We start from the raw sequence: 26,051 nt of genomic DNA on the forward strand, positions 1-26,051 counted from the left end.
CATATCCATCCATGTCTCTAGAAAGGCCATGATCTTGTTCCTTTCTAAGGCTGCATAGTATTCCATGGTGTATATGTACCACATTTTCTTTAGTCTATCATTGATGGGCATTGGGTTGATTCTATGTCTTTGCTATTGTGAATAGTGCTGCAAAAAACATACGTGTGCGTGTATCATTATAATAGAATGATTTATATTTTATTGGACGTATACCCAGTAATGGGATTGCTGGATCAAATGGTATTTCTGGTTCTGGGTCTTTGAGGAATCTCCACACTGTCTCCCAGAGTGGTTGAACTAATTTACATTTCCACCAACAGTGTAAAAGTGTTCCTATTCCTCCAAGCCTCACCAGCATCTGTTATTTCTTGACATTTTAATAATCGCCATCCTAACTGGTATTAGATGGTATCTCACTGTGGTTTTGATTTGCATTTCTCTAATGATCAGTGATGCTGAGCTGTTTTTCATATGTTTGTTGGCTGCACAAATGTCTTCTTTTGTTCATGTCTTTTGTCCACTTTTTAATGGGACTGTTTGTTTCTTTCTTGTAAATTTGTTTAAGTTCTTTGTAGATTCTGGATATTAGCCCTTGGTCAGATGGATAGATTGCAAAAATTTCCTCCCATTCTTTAGATTGTCTGTTCATTATGATGATAGTTTATTTTGCTGTGCAGAAGCTTTTTAGTTGAATTAGATTCCACTTGTTAATTTTTACTTAGAACACCAGAACTTTAATGAAAAAATATCTACCTTTTTATTTTCCTTAATTTATAGTCACTATTAAATGAATATTTTAATGGCCCAGCGCGGTGGCTCCCGACTGTAATTGCAGCACTGTGGGAGGCCGAGGCGGGCAGATCACCTGAGGTTGGGAGTTCGAGACCAGCCTGACCAACATGGAGAAACCCCTTCTCTACTAAACATACGAAGTTAGCCAGGCCTGGTGGCACATGCCTGTAATCGCAGCTATTCAGCAGGCTGAGGCAGGAGAATCGCTTGAACCCAGGAGGTGGAGGTTGCGGTGAGCCGAGATTGCACCATTGCTCTGCAGCCTGGGCAACAACAGTGAAACTCTGTCTCAAAAAAAAAAAAAAAAAAAAAAGATTATTTTAAATTAATGACTTTAAGACCAACAAATATGCTTTAAGATAGAAGTATAACATACAAGTTTGGGCTCAAATACATTGTTGTAACACTTATGCACCACATAAAATACCAATTATTGAACTAATGGTGGTAACAGCTGGCGGTTGGTACCAATGAATCCTAGAGATAGTAAACTAAGGTGTAATATCTATTGTATTATTGTCTTTATAAATAAAATTTTTACGAAACTATTTTGTCCAAATTTAAGTTTATTTTAAATTAATTTTCTCTAAAATTAGTTTGGTAAATTTAACATAAAAATTCATTGAGATGCTGTTATATACCCAGTACTGTCTGTACTTAACCTACTCAACCTCCAGTGTAAAATCAGATTTACAGATTTTACAGAGCCTAAAAATATATAGTAAAACTGTTAAATTTGAATATTAAAAGACATAAATTGTTTTATGGAGAATCAAGTTCATGAAATATGCATTTTTTTCTGAAAAACTTCAAGCTCATAGCTATTCCTTTGTACTCTGCCTCTGTTGTTCGTGTCTTAGTCCTCTGTAAATAAAACATTGTGGGGGGAAATAAAGAAGTAGTTTGTATCATTTGGAATCTAACCAAGAAAATAGAAACTACACCAGTTGTTTTAACAGAGAGAATTTGATGTAGGGAATTAGTTAAGGAAGTTTTGGAGGAATAAAGGGAGGAAAGGCAATACTGAGGGAAAAGATAGTAACTTTTAGGCTGGGTTAACTTATATGAAGGACCCCCACGTAGCCGAGACTCAGACCTTTGAAGAGAGGTTACTTTATGCAAGAAGGTGCCCCAAGAACACAGAATAGGGACCGTCAAAGCTGGGCTTCTGGCTTTTGAGGAAGGGATATTGGCCAACTTTGCTGTTGTCTCTCAGGGAATGCAGTGAGGCTGATACCAGGAGTGAGGGAAAAGATGAAAACTAGAGCTATCTGCTATTGGAACCAGTTGTTGGGGCAACCCTGATGAGAATAATAAATAGCAAAGGGCAAGATCCTGTTCCCTTTGCGCAGCTGTCCAGTTTCTCTCTGGCTCCCCCTCTTGACAGAACTTAGCAGATCCAGCTGGCAAAGGAGAAGTAAGTGAGCTGAGTCCCAGCTCCGTTATCATAAACCTGAGTAAGGAAGGGTGGGCTTGGAGCTGAGAGGCAGTGGTTTAATAACCGGCACATCGTTGTTGGCTACATTTTGGCAATGTCTTTTTTCCCCATTGTTCCAAGGTAAGCATTTTGTTTATGCCAATGTTCTTATTTCTTTTGGGACAAAAACCAGTAACCATATTTTAAGATGATGTATTTTTCACAATAAAATTCCATAATTTTTTACAAAGTATGTAAAGATATGACCACTTCAAAAGAAATAATTTTTAAAGAAAGATATATTACAATAATTCAAGTTGTTAATAAGACGTTTCCAAGGGAAACTCTCACCTAGATCAATTCAACAAACTTAAAAAGAACAAATCATTTAAAAACTAATCTTTCGATAGTTTTGAACATTCTTTAAAAATAATTTCTTCTTTCTAAGTTTGTTAACCACATGTTCTGCAATGTTATAGTATTTTTATATTTTTCTAAGCCAGTTCTCTCAATCCATATTAATGATGTCCAGTGTCAATCTATGATATAGGGAGAGGTTAGCAAATTAGGTTAGAGTTAAACCTGCAGCCAGGTGGAGATTAGCATTTGAGAATAATAAGCTGTGTTCTCACGGCTTCAGGTTTAAAGGGGATCAAAGGCTCAGATGTCAGGAGGTCAAAGCAGTGGCTGGAATATTCTGAAGTCTGAGGAATTCTTAGACAAATCTGAGAACTAAGGTGTAATGTCTATTGTATTATTGTCTTTATAAAATTTTTTTTTATACTGAACTAGTCAGTAGACACAGAAAAGGGTAGTAGAGCCAAAGCAGTGAGAGGATAGATGCCCGGAAGTGGCATACATCAAGGCAAATCTGTTCTAGTTTTTATTCGAAGGGGAATTTTAATGGCTCACCTATGCAAACAACATGAAAGGGGTAGAGGTCAGCCTTGAGACCAACTTATGGACACCACCTCTCCGTCTCTTCTTTCAGCTTCTGTTCTCAGCCTCTTAGGTTCCCTTGCTGGTAGGGCTCTGGCTTCCAGAAGCTTCTGTGTCCTCACTCTCTCCGGCTTTACTCAGTGATGGGGATATGACTTCCAGCATTTCTGGAGAACACTGTTACTGCTTGACATTCAAGGAGAATGAGTTTCCCTCTCCTCATTCCCATACGTGAAATCTGAGTAAAGGTACAGGTTGTAAACTGCACAACCTGTGAGGCAGTATACACATTGAAGACATTGTAATTTGTGTGTTATGGTGTAAAGTGCCTTTCTATACAAACAAAAGCTGCTGTTGTGAAAATTCCCCAGAAGATGGAAATGAAGTGTCTTAAGGAAGGGTCACTTCTTAAAAGATCCATGCAGAGCATCATATGGACCTGTGGTAGCTCTGGATCAACAGCCCTACTGGAGCCGGAGAGAATGTGAGAGGAGCAGTTACCCAAGGGGACAGGTGCAGTGGATACTCTTATAAGAGAAGGGTGGAGGGTAGGTAAGGAAGGGATTTGGGGCAGACTGTTGTAAAGTGGATGTGGCCTAGAGCCCTGGAGTGGAGCGGCAATGGAGTAGCCACTCTGATCTAAGCTACTGTGGTGTGTGCTTTGGGCTCTTGGCAGTGAGAACCACCGTGCATCCCATTTCACTCTGAATTTTGAGAAGCTCAGAACCCAAAACTTGGCTGTGGGGATTTGCACCTCATGATTTGTATTTCCCCCTGTTCTTTACTTGCTATTATAATTTATGTTTCCTTTGGGTCCTGATTTTTACTCAGAGTGTATCTTTGGCTCTATTTTTTATGCCATTAATTATATCCAATCTTTTGGGGATTTAATCAAAAAGGAATGACTGGATGGAAAGCAGCCCTGTGACTGAAAGTATGTATTGATTGTATGAGGAAGGTGAGAGCAAAGCTGAGACCGTGGATGATTGTGGCATTTACCACAAGTGCTTAACACGTGTTCTCAGGTAGATAGTACTTGGAAAGTTGCATATAAACTGAGCTTGATTGGTGCATCTAGAAACAAAACCATATGTATCACACTATTTCTGCTGTGGTCTGTTTTTATGTCTGCTGGAAGCCTTTTGCAAGCATAACTAGGAGTAGCTCTTCTCTTTGCCTATCATGTAATATCATTTAGTAGCAAAAGAACATAAATGTTAGCTGTATAGAACAGTGCATAAAATTATTGTTTACAGTTATTTCAACATTGTTTCAATAAATATATTGTATGAAGTGGGTAAGTTTCCCATATTATGTTTGCTTACAGAGATGTTTATCAGGAAGATCATAAGTAAATAGTCTTACAACCTTCTAACTTGAAAGAGGGTCACAGTGTCTCTTTCATTTAAATCAAAATGGTGATAATAATAGCTATGTTAGGCCATTTTTGTGTTGCCATCAAGGAATATCTGAGACTGAGTAATTTATAAAGAAAAGAGTTTTCATTAGCTCACAGTTCCGCACTCTGAACAGGAAACATGGTGCTAGCATCTGCTTCTGGTGAGGGCCTCAGGAAGCTTTTACTCATGGCGGAAGGTGAAGTGGGAGCAGGCACATCATATGGCAAGAGCAGGAGCAAGAGAGAGACTGGGGAGAAGTGCCACATTCTTAAACAACCAAATCTCACATGAACTTAGGGTGTGAACTCACTCATTATCATGAGGACAGCACGAGGCCATTTATGAGAGATCTGCCTCATGACCCAAATACCCCTATCAGGCCTCACCTTCAACACTGGGGACTATATTCCAATATGAGGTTTGGAGGGGACCAACATCTAAGCCATATTAATAGCTCATTTTATTGATTGCTATACTATAGGCCATGCATAATGCTAAGTGCTTTGTGTTATTTTCTTTCTTTTTCTTTCTCTTTCTTTTCTTTTCTTTTCTTTCTTTCTTTTCTTTCTGACAGAGTCTTGCTCTGTTGCCCAGGATGGAGTGCAGTGGCGCAATTTCGGCTCGCTGCAACTTCTGCCCCCCAGGTTCAAGCGATTCTCATGCCTCAGCCTCCTGAGTAACCGGGATTACAGGCATGTGCCAACACACCCAGCTAATTTTTGTATTTTTAGTAGAGATGGGGTTTCACCATGTTGGCCAGCCTGATCTCAAACTCCTGACCTCAGGTGATCTGCCTGCCTTGGCTCCCCAAAGTGCTGGGATTTCAGGCGGCTTTGTATTATTTTCTTACTTAATTTTCACAGCAGCCCTGTGGTATAGAACTGTTTTCCCTGGCTTACAAAATAAAGTGGGCCATAGAGGGGCTGAGCAACTTTCACAGGGATACCGAGCAGGGAGTTGGGGAGCTAGGATTCCAGCCCAGGTAATCCTGACCCTATAACTCAAGAGAAAGCACTATAAATAGTTTCTGATTAGCAGTCTCATTTTAGAACAAAAAAATTACAGAAGGTATCATAGAAATACAGTTCCATTTGTCAGATGTGGAACAGCATTATGGTTTATAATGGCGAAAGTGTGATGTTTTGGAGCCACATAGTTCTACATTTCACTTTGTCAGTTTCTAGTTTTGTAGACTTGGGCGAGTCTCGTGGCTTCTCTGACTCTTGTTTGTCAAGGAGTGACAATAGAAAGCTTTTTGACTTCAGTGTGTGGGGGAAAAACCCAGGCACATAATAGATGCATAGTATGACATAGGTTCATTATTACTAAAAGGATCCATACATATAATTGTCACAAGTAAGTTAAGAAATAATACGTGTTGGAAAATACAAGTGTGCAGAGTTTGGGGGCTTAATGGGCAGGGCACTAGGTCTTGGAAGCAGCTGGTGGTGAAAGAACACAGCCTCTCACCTCCAGAGATCCTGGGAAGAGACCCTCAGCAGCCACAGTGGGGCCAACTCTGGCTTACTCTTCTGGAAGGAACAGTGGGACATTGTAGAGGACAAGACTGGGATTGTCTCTGACCTCCTCCTTCTAATCATCATGTAGCTTCCCTACTTTCCCTACAGAAATTAATCTTGCCTTTATGGTGGCCTGTGGGGGAAGTCCAGCATGCTAGTGACTGTTCTTAGTCCACCCTGGTACACCTGCGCTTGTTCCCCACAGAGAACTGAAATTCCTTTGCCTGGGAGCAGTTCGTGCACATGTGGAGATCAAGAGCTTGAGAAGCAATGTCAACTGATGGGTCAAATTAATTTATATTTACATGTCATCAGTGTACTATTACTCAACAAGTTTCAATGCTAGTTTCACTTCCTACAGTAAGAATTTACATATTCAAAGAAGTTTAATGAACAGTAGACATCACCAAAGAAAACTTTAAAACAATTTAGTTTTTGTCGAAATACTTTTTGGAGCCTCTTGTAAATTGATAATCGTAGGCCACTGAGAAAAGAAATATCCTAAATTACTTTCTTCAGTCATTCCTCATGAAGCTAAAGCAATAAATTTATGAAGTCACCAAGCTTCAGGGTTTTTTTTTTTTTTTTTAACAGTGTGCTCTGTCTCTCTGTTCATTTTTATGATATTTCTAGAAAGACTGGCCAAAGATGACCCTTTCTTTTGATTTTGTTTTAATGATTAATCAACTTCAAGTTCTCTTTAGCATCACACTCTCTCTATTTGACCCATTATTATTACTTTTATAATTCCTGATACACTTGATTGACAGATTGATTAGTATTCACAAGCAAGATGTACTGACCAAATATTTCTGTGTACCTGGAGTTTCATGTTCAGACTTCAAAGAGAAACAGTGGCAGTTAAACCTATTTTATGTTTGTTAGCTGAATAATTAGATAGAAAAATTCACAGAGTAAACCATATTCTACACACTCATCTAAAAAGCATTTGGTTTAGGATTAGTCAGCTGAGTTAAAGATTACAGAGCTAATTTTGAATAATTTTAAAAAATATTATGAAAAAATATTTTAATATAATGTTTTCACCCTGTGATGTTTAAAGTATTTGTGATGCTCTTGGTCACTTTGTAGTTTTGTTTACATTTTAGGCCCTCTCGCTAAGCATAATGACAGGATATTGGCACCAAAGATAAAATGAAGCAGCATCACTAGTCAATGACATATCTTATGTTTTCCCATGAAATAATAGGAATGTTCTGAGACCGAAGCTTGCATTTTGTAACATGAGCAGTTTTCTGAAAGTCGAATTTTCTTTAACATTATACTTCACAGGTTGAAATAAGCAACCTTGAAGACAAGCCTTAAGAATTTGTATATGTCTCAGAATCTGGAAGTGCAATTTGATCATAGTAGGTGCTTGAGAAATAGTTGATATGTAGACTCCTCAGTGTGTACCCCTGAAGCCTTCAGATTCACTCCCTTTCATATATTTCCAGCCTTATCATTCTCCTCTCACCCACCTCATCAGTTACTTACCAGAGCAAGTTCTGTTGCTATAAAACAAGCCAAGCTGTTCTTAACTCTCTCTTGTGGCATTTCTTCCCTGGCCCACCTGAGAGAGCGTTATTCATTCTATCCGATCCAGCTCAAACATCACCTCCTGCATGACACTTTTTGAAATATTTTCCCCTAGATGGAATTCACCACTGTCTTACTTTGTGTACCCTTCTATATCATACATCTTTCCTTGAGAGCATTCATGATCTCTTATTTATTTAATATGTTTCTACCTGTACTGAATTGCAGGTTTCCTGAAGGCAGGGCCCATGTCAGATTCATTTCTGTATTTATAGCACGATGCTTATCACAGAAGAGGATGCTCAGTGAATACTTTGGGAAAGATGAAAGCATGGGAAGGAAGGAAGGGAAGAAGGGAGAAAGGGAGGGACAACTTGTCTTTATTTGAAGGAAGGGAGGGAGGGAGGAAGTAATTGTATTGCATTAATCAGTACCATTATTTAGTATTGGACATTTCAAGCTGAGAATGAAATCTTCTCAATTTTCTGTTTTCTAATTGACCAATCATTAAATTATGTGCTATTTCTCACATAATATTTCTCTCTTGTATACTTTCATTTTCCCAGGATGAGAGCACTGTGAAGTATATCTGCCTGGGGGTAGGTGTCTTGGATGAACTAAGCTTCCTAATTCCTAGTGAGGGAATTATCAGTTTCCATCACTACTGCTATGTGATCATAGGCAATTTATACAAGTCTCATTGTTCCTACCTGCAAATGGGAAGAATGACACTTAATTTACCTCTTAAGGTTTCTGTGATAACCAAATGAAATAATGTTTCTGAAAACACTTTGGAAAGTATGAAGTGTTACCTGAACAAGTGGAAAAAAGTGTTCCTGTTACTGCTGTTAGTGAGTTGGCATCATGGGAATTTTCTCAGCCTGCGAAACCTTCTGATTTTGGTGGGTCCTTACTGCTTAAAAAAGAGGTAAAGTGATATCTGCAACTTATGATTTATTTTACTAGATTACATTAATGGCAACATTTATTCTGCCAACCTACATTGGTGAACGTTGCCTTCGGAACAGGAGAGTGACCTTATTTCTGCTCAAATCAATTCCTAGCCTAGGATAATCAGCCTATAAAGAAAAGTCTGTATTCTCATGAGCAGGTGTGTTGGCCAAATAGGTAAAAATTAATTTCAGTTAGTCATGCTTCTAAGTTTTATTTAATGCTCTCTTAAAATACATGGTAAGAAATTACATGAATGTAATAATATTTAGATTCTAAGGAGTCCTTCATTTTCTGATTTCCTTGTTTTTCTACAAAAGCATGATTATTTGAAAATTTATGCTTTTGACATGTTTGAAACTGTATTTCTTCTCTGTCATAAATATAATTTTTCAATGATAGCCATACTTCTGCTGACACTCCTGTGGACCAGGAATTGTGTTTGGAATGCGTACTACTTTTTTTTTGGAAACAGAGTCTCACTCACTCTTTCCCCCAAGCTGGAGTGTAGTGGCCTGATCTCGGCCCACTGCAACCTTCGCCTCCTGGGTTCAAGCAATTCTCCTGCTTCAGCTTCCCTAGTAGCTGGGATTACAGGCATGTGCCACCATACCTGGCTAATTTTTGTATTTTTAGTGGAGACAAGGTTTCACCATGTTGGCCAGGCTGGTCTCGAACTCCTGACTTCAGGTGATCCACCAAGTGCTGGGATTACAGGCGTGAGCCACTGTGCCCGGTCTGGAATGCATACTACTTTTATCACTACTCAGAACTGCACTTCTCAATCAGTTTTGCACAAAATGACTTGGAGTGGTCTTGAGCAACCAGTCAGGGATCTTGAGGCATCCCCACATTCCAACCTGAACAAATATAGGAACCAAAATTCAGGGAGGAAACCACCATGGTTACCATACAGTAGAAAACAATTTATGATATGGAGTAGCAAATGGGAACCTACAAACAAGACAAGGCAAACCCAGTCAGCAAAATAAACTGCCATGAGCATCGTGCCCCTCTGAAAGAGATTTAAACAACAGAGTAAGGGTGATCACATGTCAGTCAGAATATTGGGTACCAACTTAGTTTGTACTCTCTGAGCAGATTGGAGCAGATGATACCTGTCTGATATACTGAAGGGGAGAATTAAAACAATTTATTTGAGTCGTATTTATGCCCAGAAACCACCCCAGTCTATTTCAGTGGAAATTATTTTTCCTATTTTGGTATGAAGCACACAGAAAAATATGATTCAGAAGGAAAGCAACTGAGAATCTGAGGCCTGCAGCTGTGAGAGATTACAGATATTACAGTTGAGATGTGTCAAAACAGGGGCTGAGAAAGCCATCATCATTACCAGGCACATGCTAATTGCAGAGTGACAGGGCACTAGTCCATTCATCCAGTTCACAGGTTGATCCCAATAGAGGCTGAACTTTTCCCTCATCAGAGGGAATACATTGTTCCTAATAATGTTTTTTCATTGAGGTATAATTTACATACAGTAATATTCACTGTGTATAAGTCTGTCAGTTGTAATCAGCACAGAGTCATAGCACCACAATCTAGACTGTGAACAGTTCCATCACTCTCCAAAATTCTCTCATGCCCTTTTATAGTCAACACTTCCTGTTACAGCTACCCCTGGAAACTGCTGGTTTGTCTGCAGTTAGTTTTTCCTTTCCCAGAATGTCATATAAATGAAATCATATAGCATGTAACCCTTTGAATCTAGTTTATTTCACACAACATGTTTTAGATTCATCTGTATTGTTGCCTGTATCAGTATTTCATTACTTTGTACTGAGTACTAATGCATTGCATGGATTTACCACAGCTTATTGATTCATTCCCCAGTTGAAGAGTATTTGAGTTGTTTCTAGTCTGGGATAATTATGAATAAAGCTACTACAAACATTCATGTATAGGTGTTTATGTGAGTATGTGCTTTCATTTTCTTTGATTTCAAGTCTAGCTAGAAATAGATTAATGGTTTGCATTGTAAGAATATGGTCAACTTTTTATAAGAAGTTTCTAAACTGTTTTTACCAAGTGGCTATTACCATTTTTGCATTCCCACCAGCAATAGGAGTTCCAGTTGCTTCACATCTTCACCAACACTTAGTATTGTCTATCTTTTTAATTGACAGTCATGTTGTCAGGTGAGTAGTAGTGTCTCATTGTGACTTTAGTTTGTATTTCCCTGATGACTAAAAATGTTGAGTGTCTTTTTACATGTTTATCAACCATCTGTATATCTTATTTTGTGAAAAAAAAACTTGTCAGTTCCTTTGGCCATTTTTGTATTTGGTTGCTTTTCTTCCTATTAAGTAGTAAGAGTTCTTTTTGTTTTCTTGCTATAAGTTCCTTAATAGATAAATTTTGCAAATATTTTCTCCCAGGCTGTGGGTTGCCTTTTGTTTTCTAACAGGGTCCTGAAAAGAGCAAATGTTTTACATTTTGGTGAAGTTCAATTTACCTCTTTTTTTAAAGTTTGTGCTTTTGTTGTCCTGTTTAATAAATCTTTGCCAAATCCAAGGTCACTAAGAAGTTATTCTGTGTTTTCTTCTAGACAGCTTATACTTATAAAGCTCTCATATTAGGTCTGTGATTCATTTTAATTTTTATATTGGTGTGAGACAAGGGTTGAGGTTTTTTATTTTGCATATGGATATATAATTATTCTAGTACCATTCCTTGCAAAGATTATTCTTTTTTAATTGCCTTGGCTCCTTTGTTGAAAATTAATTGGCCATACGTGTGTGAGTCTAGTTGTGGATTTTTGTTTTGTTTTATTATCTATATGTCTATACTTATGCCAATACCACACTGTCTCTATTTCTGTAGCTTCAAAGTAAGTCTTGAAATCAGGAAGTGTAAGTCTTCTAATTGTGTTCTTCTTGTTAAAAACTTTTTGGCTTTTCGAGTTCCTTTACATTTTCATAAAATTTTATTTTTTAAAGAGTTGGAATCTTGCTCTGTTGCCCAGGCTGGAGTGCAGTGGTGCCATCATAGTTCACTGCAGCCTTGGTTTTTTTTTTTTTTTTTTTTTTTAACCAAATACTATTCATTATTTACAAAATACATGATGATCATAAGAGAACATTTTACAAATTATAAATGGGAAAAGTACAGGGAAAAGTAGAGACACATGAGTCAAATGACAGGATAACCGTTCATATGGAGTCTGTTTAGAATAAAAAAGTTCTCTTTTAAAGTCAGACAAGGCCACGAATATGTACATAGATGTGTAAAAAATGCTAGTTACTTTGAAATACACCTCTACCAAAAACTAGAAAAGCATTGTAGTGTGTCTAATATGTCCTAAACTAAATTACATATAGTTCCAGTGTTGCCACAGTGAAACCATTGCTTTTAGTCAGGGATCTGTGAGGGACTTGATTCTTGTCACTGAAAGAGCAAAGCCCCAGGACTGGTCAACTTCCCTGCCTTCCATAAGGCTTTGTTCAGTGACTTTGGAATGTGGTATCAAAAATCCCATTCACTTCTGCCACAGGTTCCCTCAGAACAGACACTATAGCCTCATCACTGGCGTTCAGATTCCACACAAAGAATTTATTCAACAATTCACCATCTTTTAGCTCAGAAATATTTTGGCTAAGTTCAGAAATATTTTGGCTCAAGTGATCCTCCTGCCTCAGCCTTCCAAGTAACTGGGACTACAGGCGCATGCCACCATGCCTGGCTGATTTTTTAATTTTTTGTAGAGGTGGGGTCTTACTATGTTGCCCAGGTTGATCTGGAACTTTTGGCCTCAAGTGATCCTCCCGCCTTGGCCTTCCAAAGTTCTGGGATTACAGTTGTGAGCCCCTGCACCCAGCCTCATGTAAATTTAAAGTCAACTTACCAATTTTTATTTTAAAAAGCCTTGTTGGGTTTAATAGATACTGATTTGGATCTATAGAGCAACTGGGGGAGCACTGACATCTTTTGATCCATGACTATAGTTTATTTCTCTATTTAGGTTTTAATTTCTCTCAGGAAGTTTTATAGTTGTCAGTATGCAGGTGTTGCATACATTTTATTGAATTACTCTAAGTATTTAATCTTTTATGCTATTAAAATCACTTTTTAAGTTTCAATTTTCAGTTATTTGTGGATAGTATAGGAAATACAGTTTTTTAAATACAGTGGTTGTAGCCTGTGGCCTTGCTAAACACATTTTTGTAGAATCCTTAGATTTCCGGATAGATGAAGATGTAATTTGCAAATGAAGACAATTTTACTACTTCTTTTTTGATGAAGAGGTTTTTATTCTTTTCCTTGCCTACTTCTACTGGCTAGGACTTTCAGTATAATGCTGAGCAGCAGTGGTGAGAGCAGACATTTTTATCTTGTTCCTGATTTTAGGGGGAAATAATTCAGACTTTTGCCAGTAAGTCTGAAGTTAGCTGACCAGTAAAGTATGCAGTTCGCTGGTGGTTTTCATAGGGGCCCTTTTGGCCTAAGGATATTTCTTTCTGTTTCTAGTTTGCTAAGAGTGTTTATCATGAGTGAGTATGAATTTTGTTAAATTCCTTTTCTGAATGTATTTAAATGATCGTATTTGCTTATTTAGTTTTTGGTATAGAAATTATATATACCAGTTTTCAAATGTTAATTTATTCTTGCATTTCTAGAATAAACCTCTCTTAGTTTGTGTCTTATCGTTTTTATATATTGCTATACTGATTTGGTAAAATTTTCTTAAGGATTTTTGTGTCTCTGTGAAGAATATTGGTCTGTAATTTTATCTTTTCACTCTGTCTGGTGTAGGTAATTGGGTGTTCCCTATTCTATTTTCTGGAAGAGTATGGATTGGTAAAATTTCTTCCTAAATATTTGGTAGAATTTACTAATAATGAAGCCATCTGGGCTACTTTGTTGAAAGATTTTTAACTATACTCTCAATTTTTAAATTAAGTAGAGAGCTATTCAAGTTACCTGTTTCTTCTTGAATGCAATTGGATAGTTGGTGTCTTTTAAGGAATTTGCCCATTTCATCTAGTTTGTTGCATCTCTTCACATACAATTGTTTATATTTCCTGATTATCCTCTTAATGTTTGTATAATTGATAGTGATGTTTCCACCCCTACTCCTGATATTGGCAATATACATCTTGTATTTTTTTGTTCCTGATCAGTCTGGATACAGCTTTATCAATTTTATAGATTTTTTTTCAAAGGATTAGCCTTTGGTTTCACTGATGTTCTCTACTGTTTATCTGTTTTCTATTTCATTCTGCTACTATTTTTATTATTTCCTTCTTTCTGCTTACTTTGGGGTTAACTGGATCCTCTCTTCCTATGTTCTCAATGTGGTAGCTTTGATAACTGACTTGAGACCTTTTCTTATTTTCTAATATAAGCACTTAGTGGTACAAAGTACAGCTTTAGCTGCATTCCACAAATTTGGTATGTTTTGTTTTAAATTTACCTTCAGTTAAATATTTTCTAATTCCTCTTTTGGTTTCATCTTTGATTCATGGATTATTTAGAAATATTGTTTAAATATAAATAACTAAAGGATTCTCAGGGTATCTTTCTGTTACTGATTTCTTATTTGAATCCATTGTGGATCAAAAACATGCATTGGATGAGTTCAGTATTTTTAACTATTGAGTCTTGTTTTATGGCTTAGAATGTGATCTCTCTTGGCAAACGTTTTCTATACACTAAAAAGAAAGTGTGTTCTGTTGGGTGGAGGGTTCTATAATTTTCAGTTAGGTGGATTTGGTTAGTACTGTAGTTCATGTCTTCTGTATTTTCACAGAATTTCTGTTTTATCAACTCTTGAGAATGGTCTCGAAATCTCAACTGTAATTGTGTATCATCTATCAACCTTTTAGTTCTATCAGTTTTTGCTTCAGGTGCTTTGATGCTCTTTTTATGAGACATATATGCATTTAGGATTTTTACACCCTCTTGAAGAATTGATTCCCTCATTATTACATAATATCTCTTCCAGGTACTACTTTTTCTGAAATCTGCTTTGCCTGATATTGATTCTTTAGCTTTCTTTCCATTAGCGTTAGTGTGGCATATCTTTTTCTGTATTAGTAACTTTAACCTTCCTGTCTCTTCATATTTGAATTGGATTTTTTTTTGGTAGACATCATAGTTGATTATGATTTTTTAATCCAAATCAACAGTCTCTGACTGTTCATTGGTGTGTCTAGGCCATTTTATGTTTTATACGATTATCAATATGAGTGAGTTTAAATCTCCCACCTTGCTAGTTGTTTTCTACTTGTCTCATCTGTTCTTTGCTGCTTTTTCTCCTCTTTTACTGCCTTATTTTTTATTAAGGAATTTTATTACTCCATTTTATCTCCATTATTGGCTTATTTACTGTGCCTCTTTTTGATTTTACTTTAGTGGTTACTGTAGGGTTTTAAAATAAACATCTGCCTTCAAATAATATTATGCCACTTCATGTTTAACAGAAGAACCTTACAGTTATTTGCATTTTCCCCCTCCCAATCTTTGTGTGCTATTGTTGCCATAAGTTTTATTTCTACATATTTTATAATACCCACTTAAAACAGTTCTTTCTCTTTTAAAGAAATTAAAAATGAGAAAAAGTCTTTTATTTTTACTTACATATGTATAGTTTTTGGTTCTCTCTTTGTCTCTGAGTAGATCTAAATTTCTGTCTAGTATCATTTTCCTTCTGCCTCAAGTTTTTTTCTTTGACATTTCTTCTAGTGCTGGTCAGCTGATGATGAATTCATTTAGCATTTGTATGTCTGAAAAAGTCATCCTTCACCCTCATTTTTGAAAGATAATATTTTTGGGTAAAGAATTCTTTGTTGCCTTTTCTTTTTCTTTTGGTACTTTAAAATGTTGCACTGTTGTCTTCTGCATTGTTTCTGATGAGTAAGTCTGCTGTCGTTCTTGTCTTTATTTCTCTGTATATGATGCTTCTTTTTTCTTTGGCTGTTTTAAGATTTTCTTTTAATACTGTTTTTCAGAAATTTGATCATGATATTCCTTGGTGTGATTTTCTTCACATTTCTTGTACTTCATATTTCTTCTCAAGAATCACATTTCTTGGGATTCTTTGAGCTTCTCGATATGTAGTATCAAGAAACTCAAAGGGTATGTAATTTTTGTGGAATTTCAAACATTTTTGGCCATTATTTCTGCATTCATTTTCTCCACTCCCCCTGTCTTTCCTTATCTTCCTTCCCTAATTAAAATGGTGCCATGGTTTAGTATTCCTATTTAACTCTTGTTGTAATATGTACTTCACTTTTCTACTGCATCTACCATGGTTCACATCCTCATTGTTTCTCTTTCTGTCTGTTGCAAAACCTCCCTCTATTGTTTTTAGAGATGTGGTCTCACTATGTTGCCCAGACTGGACTTAAACTATTGGGCTCAAGCAAGCCTCCTGCGTAGCTGGGACTACAGGTGCATGCCACCGCACCCAGCTCTCTGCCCCTATATGTGCCCCTCTTCAGTCCATAGCATGGTACATAGGTCCCTTTATCCCTACCTGTTTTCTAGCTTTCTTTCCCCCGAAGCCATCCTCACCTCACCCATGACTCTCTGAACTCTTTGTCCTGGCAATATGGAATACTTCCAGTACTCCAATGCATCATGCTTTCTCATGCCTGTGTGCACATACTTATGCCCTTCTTATGTCTGGAAACCTCCCTACCCCTCCATCATCCCTGCCTCCATGCCTGGAAACTCTTATTCATTGACCTGAAATGCCTTTCCTTTAAAACTTACCTTTTTATCCCATCCCAACTTCACTAGACCTTGAGTGTATTCTGTTATAGCACTTCACCTATAGTTTTGCAATCATTATTGCAATTATCTAGGTCATCCTCCTAGACTGACTTGTGTGTGGTCAGAGACTGTATCTTATTCATTTTTACATACTTAATAGCGGTACATAATAGATGCTTACTAAAGTGTTCATTGAACCAACAAATAATTGGCATTTAGCGGGTATTGGGCATATTATTTTTAAAATAAGTTGAACTCAGATTTAATCATAACCTACATTTTGAGAGCCTAGCCTGCTATGTTTCAGGCACCATTTTAGGTACTTCTCATACATTATATTTAATCCTTATAACATCAATGCAATGTATATATTGTCATCCCCATGATACCCCAACTTTAGTTTAGAGAGGTCACGGACAAGGTTGTGCAGATAGAAAACGCCAAAATTTGATTTCAAACTTGAAGGTATATTTTGCTTTTCTCTCCTTGCAAACAACATTAGGAGTTCTGTCATATCACCATCAGTATTTTCTAAGATTTCCAGCAAGAAATAACAGCTATCTGCAGAAATTGTATAGGTAGCAATGAGAATCATAATATAGAGTCAGAGAACTGATGTCACAGACTGACAGAGAAAAGTCTCTAAGGGGCTGTTCTGGGATATCAGGAAAGGGTAAGCAGGAGGGTTCTTAGGTAGGCTGCGTGGCCTACAAACGTCCATCACATGTCTGCCGCCATCTTTGATGTGACCATATGAGGAGCCATGTGGAGGGCACAAGTCATAGGGATCATCCTGAACCATGTGGTTTGGGCATTCCTACAAGGATGTATGGATCAAGGGACTGGCTTCAGACAGCATCTTGGGGAACAGCGGAAAGAAATGAAGACTCTGAATGTGCCAGCACCTGCTGTGTTTACAAAAGGCCTGAAGGGTTCATAACATTTGTCGTTATGACACTTTGGCTGAGACTGGAATCACCACCCCAGCCCACTCAGACTGGAAGCCAAATGCCTGTTGAGACTTTATCTCCCCTTTGTTTCTTCTCCCAAGGCTACTCTTGATTTTCAGTTTAGCTGCATTCCACCCCTACCATCCCCAGTGTAAAAATGATGAGGGTGGGGTTGGGTGGAGGGACATACAGTGTAGTGGTCTCTAAAACCCCTGTGGGGATGTCCTTTTGGACATACAGCAACATCATTTTTATATTTATTCTGTGCTACTGAATCTAGAATACACCTTACAAAGGCATGGTTCCTTCCCTTTTGAAATTTATATTATAGAAAAGGTTTTAAAATACGGTTTTAGTGTTTTAATTATAAAATTTTCTGGTGTGTATATGTTGGGGGTGAGTTTTGGTTTTTGGCGAGAGGAGGGAGCTGTATTTGCAGGAACTCTGTTTCCTGGGGTACTGCAGCTAATACTTTTGGCAAATAAGGGTCCCAGGACAGTGTCAGTTGAAATGTACAGTTGAGGATGATTCCTGATCTGTCCTTCCTCACATCACTTGCAGGTAGTGTGCAAGGCAGCTGAGTGTGCCATCCTAACTTTTTGAATAGCCTACAGATCTATATTTAGTGCTTCTTTTTAGTTAGATGGACCAATGAAAAGGTAAGCTCAGTTAAAAAAAAAAAAAAAAAATCCACTTTTAACCCTTATGCGTTGGGAACAGGAAGTTCCAATGAAGGGGAGGATGTTTAGGAAGGCTTCGTTCAGATACCAAATGAAGTTTTTGATAGTTAGGATGTGAGCAAGTGAGAGCTTTTAATATTTTCATGTTTAGTGTTTGAATGTTATTATTTTAACATGGTTGCACTCTATCTTGTATTGTAATGAACATTTTTCTTTGTTCCCTTTTCCAAAAAATTAGCCTGATTTGTTCTTTCAGGACAAATGGGCCCCTAGATATTGGCAGTGGGTAGAGTGTGGTGATGGTTTCTGGAGCCCTTCCTGTGACATCAGTTAAGCTGTGTTGGGTCAACTCACACATAAGACCAGCTGAAGCACATTAATGTTGACCTTCAGTTTTCTCAGTAGGTGTAAAATATTTTTGCTACCACAAAGGAGTTATTTATTTTCTTTTCAGTAACCACAGATATAAATTCCATCCCTGTATTGATTTGGTATCAGAGATCTCAGGTTAATATAAACAAAATGGAATCATAGGTACAAACCCTGGGTGAATGATGCCACAACTCCTACAGAAAGTGGAATTGCTTACTTGAAGTTGATTGAAAAGTTCCTTAAGTCTGTATTTTTAGGGCCAGTGCTGTGTTTGGTGTGCTTAAAAGAGTTTTCTTGACCTTTCTTTTATATTTTTACCATTCTCCTAAGAAAATGATCAAGGATATTCTGGGGGATTTCTAGAGTAACAGTGTCAAAGACAAAGGCTATTAATCTGTCATTTTATTAGGTAGGATATTAAGTAACCCTGTAGTCCAACAAAGAATATTCCTATCAAGAGTGTGTTGCTTACATTGGCAATATTTTTTATATGCACTTCTGTTGGAATATCAAAAGACAATTTGTATATGTTACACTAGCATGTTGAACTGCCATTGTTGAAGGAGCTACAGTTAAAATGAGTGTAGCCATTTATCTGAGAACTCAGAGAGACAGATACTTGTCAGGTAGTTGGCAGAAGAAAAATACAGCATAATTCTAATCTTAAGATCCGTGTTTTTAATTAATATGAATTAAGTCTGCTAAAAGTGGGAACACAAATGAGATCTCACAGGAATGAAAATGTCTATTTTTTGAATTGCTGCATTATTGCAGGGCTCTGTGATAAGCCTTCCTGTAGACTCACCCCTGGGCTAATGGTCATAGTCTGAGGATACTTTATGGAAATCATAAAGGGAGGCCAGAGTCCAGGACAGATCTAGAAGATTGGCTTGTAAATTTATTGTTCTGATTGGTTGGTTAGTTAGTTAGTTATTATAGGTAGCTAATATTTGTCCCATAGGTCAGATATTGTGTCTTACTGACCAGGTTCATCAAGTGAAGTGGAGGTAGATTTTTCACATGGATATTTAAATGATTCCAGAGTTCTCTGCTCATGTTTTAAATTTAGTATTAAATTTAAATTTCTGGTCATTCGTGTGCTGTCCTTATAGGAAGATAGAAGCATTTCTAAATGTTGCTATTGCTTTCAAGGACTTCAATCATCAATTCACTTGACTAACAAAATGTATTGAGCTCTTATTGTGATGAGTAATTGGTGTCCTATGTTAGCAGAGGGAGAGATAACTGAGAAGCCGAGGATACAATTTCTATACTCAAGACTGTCTTTAGCAGAGCAGATACTGAATCAGTAATGTTGAATAAGTACATTAATAAATAATTCTCATAATTTGTTAAGAAATTAAGAAAAAAACCCAGTAGGATGTTGTTTTGCTCACTGCTTTGTATCCTTATAGATCTTCAGTACACAATTGTTCAATGAATGACCAAAAGGCCATGTACTGTACATGCAGTGAGAGTTATTAGAGTCCAGTGGAGGCTCATCAGTTACAGCTAGGATAGTGTATTAACCCATTCTTGCATTGCTATAAAGAAATACCTGAAACTGGGTAATTTATAAAGAAAAGAGGTTTAGTTGGCTCGTGGTTCCACAGGCTGTACAGGAAGCATGGCTGGGGAGGCCTCAGGAAACTTACAATCATGACAGAAGGTGAAGGGGAAGCAGGCATATCTTACATGGCCACAGCAGGAGGAAGGAAAGAGGGCGATCTCTTTTCAAACAACCGGATCTCATGAGCACTCACTCAGTATCATGAGAACAGCAAGGGGGAAACACACCTCTGTGATCGTTACCTCCCACCAGGTCCTTCCTCCAGCATTGGGGATTACAGTTCCGCAGGAGATTGGGTGGGGACACAAATTCAAACTATATTAGCTAACCAGGAAAGGCTTCATGGAGTAGATGGGATTCTAATTGCTGAAAGAAAGGGAGGGTCGTCTCGAAATTGGGAATGGTGTGGAAGCCTCTGAGGAGATGTTGGAAGCTGACAGTGGAGGTGTGCAGTGGTGGGCCGTCAGGCTGGAAAGGCAAATTTTGGAAAGGCTTGACAGACAGACATTTCCCTGTAAAGAGTGAAAGAGATGTTTTAGAAATAATAATCTAGAGGTTTTATACCAGGCGCATTGAAGATGGGAGAAATCATGAAGCACAATTGACAAAGCTTGGTAATTAAGGGGGTTAATGAGGGAAAGGAAGGCATCAAAGATGGCTACAATCTTGTTTTGAGCTTGACTGCCTCGAATAATAGTAACAGCATAAATGAAAATAAGATGTCAGAAGGGAAAATTCACTTTTTTTTCTTCTTTTTTGAGATGGAGTCTCACTGTGTCGCCAGGCTGTAGTGTAGTCACGCGATCTTGGCTCCCTGCAACCTCTGCCTCCTGGGTTCAAGTGATTCTCCTGCCTCAGCGTCCTGAGTAGCTGGGACTACAGGTGCATGCCACCACGCCCAGCTAATTTTTATATTTTTGGTAGAGACGGGGTTTCACCATGTTGGCCAGGATGGTCTCGATCTCTTGACCTCGTGATCCACCTGCCTCAGCCTCCCAAAATGTTGGGATTACAGTCATGAGCTACCGTGCCTGGCCAAAATTAGCTTTTTGTAGGAAGATTCTTGTGTTTAAGATAATAGGAGGCCAGACCCGGTGGCTCACGCCTGTAATCCCAGCACTTTGGGAGGCTGAGGCGGGTGGATCTCGAGGTCAGGAGATCGAGACCATCTTGGCTAACACGGTGAAACTCCGTCTCTACTAAAAATACAAAAAGCTAGCGGGGCGTGGTGGCGGGCGCCTATAGTCCCAGCTACTCGGGAGGCTGAGGCAGGAGAATGGCGTGAACCCGGGAGGCACAGCTTGCAGTGAGCGGAGATCGTGCCACTGCACTCCAGCCTGGGCGACAGAGCGAGACTCCGTCTCAAAGAAAAAAAAAAAGATAATAGGGACACTTCACTGTGGACTAGTAGAAATCACAGAATCATGGAACATTAGACCCCAAAGGGATTTGGAGGTTGAGCCATTTATTAGACTCAGATTCAACCGTCATCTTGCTGATGAGAAAGCTGACTAGATTCAGGAACAGCCCCCAGGGTGCAATGTCTGGCCTTGATACAGAGCACAAGTAGGATGGCAGATGTAGACAGTCATTTACAGTGTAGTGTTTTGGAGGGTACTTAAAAAGTATTCCTTCATTTGCAGTTGGAGTTTTCCCTTTTAAATGGGAAGAGTCATTATAGAAACAGTTCCACATTCATTTGGAGATATTGTCTATAGAGTATAAACACCGTGTTATAAGGTTGAAATAAAATCCCTAAATATTAGGCAATGTATTCATTAACTCTGATAAACAAAAAGTCTTAACTTGCCACCCAAAATGACGTTAGCAATGAATTTCTTTACTTTAATAGTAAATACATTATCTATGAATTTCTTTACTTTAATAGTATTATTTAGCAAGTTATATTTAGTTATTACTGAGTTGACATTTACTCAATTCTAAACATATTTTGCACTGCAGGTGTTCTATCTTGGACTTCTGATCATGGGTCTGGGGTGCCATATTGCCGTATTTGAGGAGAAGGCAGTTGCTAAGGGTTCCCACTATTAGTGTTTCTAGATGGGTCTTATCCCACCCTCTCTTCTGCTTGGGATGTTGCCAGGAATGAAGGGGATGGTTATAAGCACGGTTGGTCTTGATGGGTGTTACGTACAAGTAGGGGGCTCTGAAACAAGGTTGGGGGCCAGTTCTCACCCTTGGCCTACCTGCTTCTGTTCTTCAATCCCTATTATATGTGAGTATGGGAAGTAGTGTCCATCTTCCAGCTCACACCCTTTGTATCTGCCTGTCCCAGACCCAGAGATGGAAGTGCAACACTGACTTTGTCTTCTGGAACCCATGAGTAGTCTTCCAAAACTGAGCTGATTTTAATATGCAAGCATCCTGTGACTTCTTTGCCTCCAACCTTGTTCTTTCCTGGGTCCCCAGCTCGATGGGAGGAGAGTGAGCACTGAATGGTCATTCTCTTCCTTGTCTCCCTTAACTGGGGAAGGAGCCCCTTAGTTCCTTTCCACAGTTAAGGGAGACAAGAAAGAGAATGACTGGGAAATGTCTACCATGAGAATAGTTGGAAACCAGCTCTTTTAGAGTAAAACAAAAGATGGAATAATTACACCTGGATCATTACTATCAGGGAAGTAAAATGACCATAAAATATTTACATCTAGTAATGTACCATTATAATCTTAATTTTTCTTTGAAGAATTTCCTATTTCTTAAATTGCAGTGATAGCACTGGAATTAAAAAGAATATTAGTCTTACAAGCTTATTTTAAACCAATTCCTAGTGGTAGTGACTGCCTTTATCTTCATGGCAGCACTGAGCATTTATTAACAACCAACCTATAGGCCAAGCACTTTTAAATTAGTGATCTTAAGTAATGACATGCTGGGGAAATCTTGACGACCTGATATTTGATATTGGAGAATGAGAAGCAGACATAGGTCTACTTAGTGTGAATTCACATGTCTGAGACTTCACGTGGTGGGGACATGGACGTTAGTAGTAGTAATCAGCCTTGGATGAGAGAACAGAAATTCACATATAAATGGGAAACATCCCGCATTGGTAGGTAGAGCTTGTCTAGATTGGGACTAATGAACTACTTTTTAATCTGAAGCCTTCAGGAATAGACAGGCTTCTGCTTCCGCAAATACCCAATGAAAAGCCAACCCACTGTTCTTGAATTTATAGATCCAATTTACACTTGCTCTTTTTAACTAATGGAACTAGCCGGCCCCTGCATGCCAAGTTTCTATGGCAATGTGATCTCAGTGACCTCTCTTCTCTATTGTGGAATGTAGGTGAAAAGAACGGAGGGGAGCCCGATGACGCTGAACTAGTAAGGCTCAGTAAAAGGCTGGTGGAGAACGCGGTGCTCAAGGCTGTCCAGCAGTATCTGGAGGAAACACAGAATAAAAACAAGCCAGGGGAGGGGAGCTCTGTGAAAACTGAAGCAGCTGATCGGAATGGCAATGACAATGAGAACAACAGGAAATGAGGCCAGAACGCAGGCCCCCATGTCTCTGTGCAAAGCCTCCCTCCTCCCCTCTGCTGAGTCTAGGGACTGACTTGCAGCGTGCTGTTTAAGTTTCTCTGGTCCAATCTGTGGAGATTGCCTAATACTTTCATGATCGATGTGTTTGCATTTCTGAAACACAACAGAAGAAAAACGGAGTGCTGGGACTGGCAGAGGAAATTAATTGATGAAAGAAGAATGGCCCAAGTTTTGCTCGCCCTCAGCCATGCACAAGGGAGAGGGAACTTTTGGTTATGCCTCCTGGACACAAATTAAAGGCCGTGAAAGAGGCCTTGCCATCAATGGAATACTGCCATTTATATTGCTTAGCAGGGCATTTGACTACTTTATCTGAGGCCAGAACTCTCACACACAGCTATCAAGTGCTAAGTTTAAAATAATCACTGTTGAAATTGTCATTTGTACAATTAGTCCATAATGTTTCACTTTTGTCCTAAGTGTGCTGTTGCTATGCAGTGATCTTTATTTATAGTAAATTATGTTTCATGTAAATGATATATTTTTGGTGAAATGCAACCTTTTCTATAAAATGTGGGCAACATTTTAAAGTTTTTTTAAATCCTATTTTGATAAGTCAGTATGCCATATTTAATGAAATGTATTATATAATTTTTTTTTCTTAGGCAAGAAACCTATTGGAATTCGAGACTTAATTAATGAAGCTTTGCATCGAGAAACGATGGGTCTGAAGTCCAAAGTGAAACAGATAAAGGAATTTTTATTAAAGCCTGAGACTCAGGCCAAAATTAGGAGGGAACTTTTTGAAGAAAGACTTATTAACAACAGTAATCCAGCAAATGACGTTGATTTCAGCACAACTTTGACATAAGCTCTACATTGTGATTGTGACAACATAGCTTATGAAATCTTTCCAGCTTATTAAGTAGCTCTTTGGTAAACACCAAAGAAGTTTCTGATAGTGTCTGCACAACAGCAAACCAACATTTGGTGAGGAATTAGCAATTTCTTGCCAAAGAAAACTGATTCTGCCCTATTATTTTTTGAGCTACACTTGTGTTTTAGAATGTCTGTTTCTGTAATATTGAGAGTCATTTTATAGAAATGATTTCTTAATTAGCTATTGTGAGATATTCCTCGGGTCCTTGCAGAAAAAGAAAATACAGACTGTGAACAAATCATTCACAGACAAATAGAATAAAACAGAGCCAACAACAGTATTTTAAGGGTCACTTGCCTCCTGTTGACATGATTGTTGCTACATCAAAAGAAGCATTGTCCAGGTGTGTCTACATCTAGTGTTACTTTTAATGAGAATTTGAATGTTTATTGAACAATAGTACTTGAATGAACATTTATAAATGTAATTATTGCAATCACTGGTTAAGAATGTTTTATATAACCTTATAATATTTTTCACTGATCAAAATGTAGTTTTGCTTTTTCGTTTCTTAAGGAATACATGTGTGGGATTTTTATTTTTTACATTTCTGAAGATAAGCTCCAGGTCTTACCGTATCCCTTGTCATCTGAATTTGTTTGCGCTGCTTCTCTTTTGAAGAGCATTCTTGAAAACTTCCCCTGGTGTGATGACTGTTGGTAACAGCTTTTTCTATAGTCATTGCAAAACTGCTGCTACCAATAGATCATGATGGAGGGGGAAATCACTGGAGATCAAATATGTGAAATCACTTCAAATATAAAATCCAGTTTACTCATGGATTTTAGCTATTTTTTCACTGGGTAAATTATACTACATTTATTTACAAATGAGTTTATGCATTTTCATGGCTCTTAATAAACATATTGTTTTCCCTTGTTGCCTTTCCTCATTTCCTTTTTTCACTCTTGAGAGTAGCTGGATCTATGTTGGTATAACGAAGTCAGAGTTCCGATAGTTTCAGTGTTGCTTCACCTTCATGTTCCTGTCCTTCATGCTAAGATAGCACAGTTGTTAAAGCACCTTTAACTTTACCCTTTAAAATGATATCAAGTCAGTCAGCTTCACAGAGAATTAACAACAGAACCTTAAATTCAAAGAAAATATAAATAGCATCTTATAAACAGCTAAGAATGTGTCACTGGTGTGACATCCTAGCAAAGATGGAAAGTGGAGATCCATCCAGGTGCAGAATCCTGGGAGCTGTTTGCCATGAAACCCCGTTCAGTGGTAGAGGGCTTGACTGTTTGTAACTGGCTTCTTTAAGTAAATCCTTAAGGTAGAAAGCAAAGATAGTTTTGGCCTTGCCTTGTTTTTCAAACAAGGAAACAGACTCCAAGAGGTGGCATGCCTTATCCAGGGCCCCACTGCTATCAGGGAACTGGACTTGAACTGTCACCCGGGGCTCTATGGCTCTATGTCAATGCCCCCGTGTTATCCTTACCACCCCCTAATCTAAGTTAACAGTATTTCTGGAGAGAAGGCACTTCTCAGCATGTATCTACAAATATCCTCTGGGAGCGATTCCCAATCCATCTAGATAATTTGAAAGGCTGAAATAGTATATACATTTTGCAATCTGGGGTATATGTCTTATTGTTACTTTAGTTTAAAATCATGATTTTTGTTAAATACTAAGTCCCAGATTGTGTGCCAGGTGATTTAGGCTCATGATTAAATTTCTTCCCTTCAGTGACCCTATTAGGAAGTAATTAGTACTTTTACAGATTAGGAAACCGCGGGC

The 26,051-nt window shown here is 38.1% G+C and overlaps 1 protein-coding gene across 10 annotated transcripts in view; it reads left to right on the plus strand.

Annotated features, from left to right (window-relative positions):
* The window catches only part of AKAP7 (A-kinase anchoring protein 7), a 151,047-nt gene extending 125,862 nt beyond the window's left edge, over positions 1 to 25,185 (plus strand). For 6 of the 10 annotated variants that reach the window (XR_012433437.1, XM_065543407.2, XM_005551839.5 and 3 more), the window contains one exon: positions 23,174 to 25,185. Coding sequence is in view for 8 of the 10 variants with exons in the window: in XM_065543407.2 (XP_065399479.1) it covers positions 23,174 to 23,370 (197 nt within the window). In the remaining 2 variants the exon portion in view is untranslated. The remainder of the gene's footprint in view (positions 1 to 23,173) is intronic. The other 4 variants (XR_012433438.1, XM_005551838.5, XM_074037051.1 and 1 more) reach the window with 1 other exon arrangement.
* The last annotated feature ends 866 nt before the right edge of the window (positions 25,186 to 26,051 follow it).

This window comes from Macaca fascicularis, chromosome 4 (genome assembly GCF_037993035.2).
Source record: "Macaca fascicularis isolate 582-1 chromosome 4, T2T-MFA8v1.1".
Classification (NCBI taxonomy): domain Eukaryota; kingdom Metazoa; phylum Chordata; class Mammalia; order Primates; family Cercopithecidae; genus Macaca; species Macaca fascicularis.